Source organism: Pipistrellus kuhlii, unplaced genomic scaffold (genome assembly GCF_014108245.1).
Source record: "Pipistrellus kuhlii isolate mPipKuh1 unplaced genomic scaffold, mPipKuh1.p scaffold_m20_p_22, whole genome shotgun sequence".
NCBI lineage: Eukaryota > Metazoa > Chordata > Mammalia > Chiroptera > Vespertilionidae > Pipistrellus > Pipistrellus kuhlii.
This window is the reverse complement of record NW_023425521.1, coordinates 3,574,023-3,578,489: the sequence shown is the minus strand read 5'-3', so window position 1 is coordinate 3,578,489 and position 4,467 is coordinate 3,574,023. Positions and strand designations below refer to the sequence as shown.

At 58.6% G+C, this 4,467-nt stretch overlaps 1 protein-coding gene across 1 annotated transcript; it reads right to left on the bottom strand.

Annotated features, from left to right (window-relative positions):
• Nucleotides 1-309: 309 nt before the first annotated feature.
• SPATA32 (spermatogenesis associated 32) lies at nucleotides 310-2,431 on the bottom strand. The gene is made up of 4 exons (XM_045586051.1): nucleotides 2,352-2,431; nucleotides 2,217-2,233; nucleotides 916-2,125; nucleotides 310-425 (listed from the first exon to the last, which is right to left on the bottom strand). Exons 1-4 carry the CDS (start codon nucleotides 2,429-2,431, stop codon nucleotides 323-325), a joined length of 1,410 nt encoding a protein of 469 aa, XP_045442007.1. The 3' UTR covers nucleotides 310-322.
• Between the last annotated feature and the right edge of the window lie 2,036 nt (nucleotides 2,432-4,467).

Sequence of the window (4,467 nt, the reverse complement as noted above, 5' to 3'; positions counted from 1 at the left end):
GTCAAAGGGGGAGCCCCATTTTATGATCTAAGGACCTGAGCCTCAGAGCGGGCACTGAGGCCTCCCCAAGACTAGCCATGAGTCTCTGTTGTTGATATGGAGGCTGGGGGGGGGGGTGTGGTGTGTGTGCAGGCAAAGTGGAACTACCCGTGGGGAGCGAGCAGGGACAAATAGGGCTGGTGGAGCCCTCAGGGGGTAAGGGGGCCTGCGGTAGTTAAAAAAAATGGTGGTGGCATCCCTAAAAATCGAGACAAGGACTTTGCAGCCAGGTGAGTTCACTGGTACAGGAGCTTCTGCAGGAAAGGTCTGAGCACTGGAGGTTTTATTGGTTTTGTTTAGTCATATTTCTGGGGAAAGAAGTGGGCAACAGCTTAAAATGGATTTTCAGCGTTAATGGATTCTCTTTCTTGGCTCCCGGCACTGAGCTGCAATGCAAAAGAGAGGGTGTCACTTTGGGTCCAGTGAGGGGGCCCAGGGAGAGGGATGAGCCCAGAGGCCGCTCTGAGGAGAGCGCTGGGGCAAGAGGACCTATTCCTGTGCACACTGATGGGCAGCTGACAGTCACTGAATGTCAGGGGGTGCTGGAGAACCCCTCTCCCGCACTGGCCACTCGGTGGAAGTGTCCTAGGCCCAGGGCCGGAGCCAGATCAGCCTGAGCATTTCTGATGAGGGACACGTCATCTGCCCGCTGGGTGAGAAGCTTCCTAATGCTAGAATGGCCCTTCCCATGTGGAACCCAGGTCCCTGGCGAGCCCTGGAGTGCTCCCTCTCCAGGTCCCCAGGCCTCGTCCAGCCCTGGCCTCGGCACTGCACCCACCACTTCCTCCACCAGCCCCTCATTCCCACTGGTCCCCGTCCTCATGAACGGGAGGAGCGGCCCTCCCACACATCCTCCTCGGTGCCAGCCTCACTTACTCTTTCCTGTCTTCATTCAGTGAAGAGGGCCTGGCTGGGGCCTGGATAAACCTGATTTTCCCTTTAAAGGGGGTCTTGCTGGGCTCCGGCTTGCTGACATCAAAGCAAGGGTGAAGGGTCTTGTCTTTGGGCTTGGGAGGTTCCTGTGGCTTGGGAGGTTCCTGTGGCTCTCCAGCTTCCAGCGACTTCTCAGGCGGCCTCTCTTTCAGGTCAGAGGGCGTCTCCTGCTCCTCGGCAGGCGGGGTGGTACTCTCTACCCTGGGCACCGCAGGGGGCTCCTGCTCCTCAGCAGGCGGGGTGGTACTCTCTACTCTGGGCACCGCAGGGGGCTCCTGCTCCTCGGCAGGCGGGGTGGTACTCTCTACCCTGGGCACCGCAGGGGGCTCCTGCTCCTCGGCAGGCGGGGTGGTACTCTCTACTCTGGGCACCGCAGGGGGCTCCTGCTCCTCAGCAGGCGGGGTGGTACTCTCTACTCTGGGCACTGCAGGGGGCGCCGCGGCCTTTGGGGGTGGGGGCTTCATCACGTGCTCCAGGAGACTGGGCAGGTCCCTGTTGCTGGAGGAGGCGATGGCCAGGGAGGAGGCGAAGCTGACCAGGTCCTTTAAGGTGATAGGTGCTGTGAGGGTGGGGGAGGGCAAGCAGGTGTCTGAGGGCAGCTGGGTGTCTGCTTCTGAAAGGACTGGCGGGGTGCTTGTGTCCTCGAACTGCTTTACGGGGACCGGCTTCTGAGGGCCCAGGCGGCTGGCGGTCCTCTCTGTGCTCTCGCCACGCTGCAGGCCGGTCTCCATGAACAGGCTGTTCTCTGAGACCTGGTTTTCTTTGTCTGCCCAGAAGAGGTGCTTGGACGTTTGCACAAAGATGGAGCGATGGGTGGGGTCCATACATTCCTTGTCCGTGATACTCGTCTGTGTCTCGGAGGCTGACCTCGCTTTCCACAGTTGGATGTCCTTCTGTGTCCATGTCTTATCTCCGGGCTGGAGGGATTCTGCCCTGGACCTCGGTTCCTCCAAGTCTTCAAGCGTGGCCTCAGGCTTAAGCATGGGTGTGGGGAAAATGTCCAATGGCGGCACAGCCTGGGCCTCCTGCTGCGGTTCTGTGTCTTGTTCCAGGTCCTCTTTAGGCGGGAGATTCAAGTCTGGCAATTCATCTTCCTTCTGAAAAGTTTCAACTGGAAGCTGAGGGCGCCCCTGCCCCTCGGGTCCTGTCCTCCCTTACACCAATTCCTTGCCCTGCTCCCCTGACCCTAACCTCCTCCCCCCCAGCCTCCCCCCCCCCCCTATTCACTTCCGCCCCACTCTTGCCTCTTTGCAGAGACCTTCTGGGGAAGGGAGGTGGTGTGAGCAAGTCAATATCATTTTGGTACTAGGGCCCCAGAATTGTCAAGGCTAGGGGTTGGTTAGAATTTAGGGAAGATGGGCCTTGTCTACCACGGTTACCTTTTTTCCATTTTCCTCTTGGGCAGGCTGGAATTCCTCTTGGGCAGGCTGGGATTCCTCTTGTTCAGGTTGGAGCTCATCTTGGGCAGGCTGGGATTCCTCTTGTGCAGGCTGGCGCTCTTCCTGTGAAGGCTGGACTTCTTCCTGTGAAGGCTGGACTCCTTCCTGTGAGGGCTGGCGCTCTTCCTGTGAAGGCTGGACTTCTTCCTGTGAAGGCTGGACTCCTTCCTGTGAGGGTTGGCGCTCTTCCTGTGAAGGCTGGACTTCTTCCTGTGAAGGCTGGACTCCTTCCTGTGAGGGCTGGACTTCTTCCTGTGAGGGCCGGACTCCTTCCTGTGAAGGCCAGACTCCTTCTTGTGAGGGCCGGACTTCTTCCTGTGAGGGCCGGACTCCTTCCTGTGAAGGCGGGACTTCTTCCTGTGAGGGCCTGCGCTCCTCCTGTGAGGGCCTGCGCTCCTCCTGTGAAGGCCGGCGCTCCTCCTGTGAAGGCCGGCGCTGCTCCTCCTGTGAAGGCCGGCGCTGCTCCTCCTGTGAAGGCCGGCGCTGCTCCTCCTGTGAAGGCCGGCGCTGCTCCTGTGAAGGCCGGCGCTCCTCCTGTGAAGGCCGGCGCTGCTGCTCCTGTGAAGGCCGGCGCTGCTCCTCCTGTGAAGGCCGGCGCTGCTGCTCCTGTGAAGGCCGGCGCTGCTCCTCCTGTGAAGGCCGGCGCTTCTCCTGTGAAGGCTGGACTTCTTTCCGTGAGGGCCGGCGCTCCTCCTGTGAAGGCTGGACTTCTTTCCGTGAGGGCCGGCGCTCCTCCTGTGAAGGCTGGACTTCTTTCCGTGAGGACTGGGATCCGTTTAAGTCAATCCTAAAACAGAAGGAGACAGATTGGGTGACAGGGCTCCAGGGGCTGGTGGGATGGCTTTAGGGGGGAGGGGGAGCCTCCTACAGGGGCTGGCAAGATGCCCCCCAGCTTATCCACTCCCCTGGCTGTTCCCATTCTAAGAATTCTGGAGTTGCAGCCTCAAACATTAGTGCATTTAGAAAGTGTCTGGAGAGTTTGCCAAGTTGTCTCTCTGGCCCCCCACAAGGAGGGACCCAGCTGGTTGCAGGTGAGGCCCAGGAATCTGCATCTTAATCAAGCATCTCAGTCAGCTGATGCGGCTCACTTGGAGAACCAGTGCCCAGGAAGTGGTTCCTCATAGAAGGAAAAGCCCAGAGCACTGCCTTTTCCCAACCGGCTCGGTCCCAGCTCGGCAGATGTGAAGAGCAGAGATGGGTTCCCTCAGGCTTGTGGGCCATGTGCTGCCATCTTGGCCCCTTTCCTTCAATGCTCAGCCATGTGACTCCCTCTCCTTCCTTAGGCACCTGCCCAACCCCAACTCGGACAGCTCTGTCCTTAGAGCAAGGTGCATCTAAGGGGTCAGGTCCCATCCACGTCCCTGGGTATGCCCCACTAGCAGGAGCGGGTGCTACTCACACTCCCCACTCCCTCCCCCTCCCTCCCCCCCAATGGCCTTTTGGCTTGGATAGTATCCTTGGGGAGATTTTGAAAATAGATGGAGGGAGATGCTGGGTTGGGGGGGTACATGAAAACTTGGCAGTGGTGGCAAGGGTTGGCGGTCTTGGAAGGTGGGGGAGAGGTCTTCCAATGATGGGGGAACTGGTTCTCACTGTGTTTCCACTATGTCCACCGAGTCCTTGCTACAGCAGGGAAATCCATCAGCACCTGGCAGAAAGAAGGCGGTGAGGGGTTCTGGAACATGGGCTGTTGGCGATGCTTCAGCCATCCTCTCCATCTCTCTCGGTTCCTCACCTTAACCCCTTTGCCGTTCCCTCTCCCATCTTAACCCTTGTTTCCTCCCTCTTCCTAGCCTGGGTCAGCAGACGTGAAGACCTATCCTTCATGTCTGCTCCCCTCCACTTTCCATGCTGGTCCATGCTGGCCCTCCGTAAGGATGAAGGCTAGCAGTACAGAGTTCCATTTACCGAGAACTGCTAACCCAGGCATTATGTTGAGCACTTTCTGTGCTTTATCTCGTTGACTCAACAAAAAAGAGGTTCATTTGCCCAAGGTCCTTCAGCTGATCATTCAGGAAGTCAGCACGTCAATGCAGATTGGACTCAGGAAACTCAA

Coding starts and splice junctions, on each gene's coding strand:
- SPATA32 (XM_045586051.1), bottom strand. CDS start 2,431: ATGAGCTCCAACCTGAACAAGAGGAATCCCAGCCTGCCCAAGAGGAAT. Junction 426..915: donor CTGAATGAAGACAGGAAAGA/GTAAGTGAGGCT, acceptor TTTGCATTGCAG/CTCAGTGCCGGGAGCCAAGA.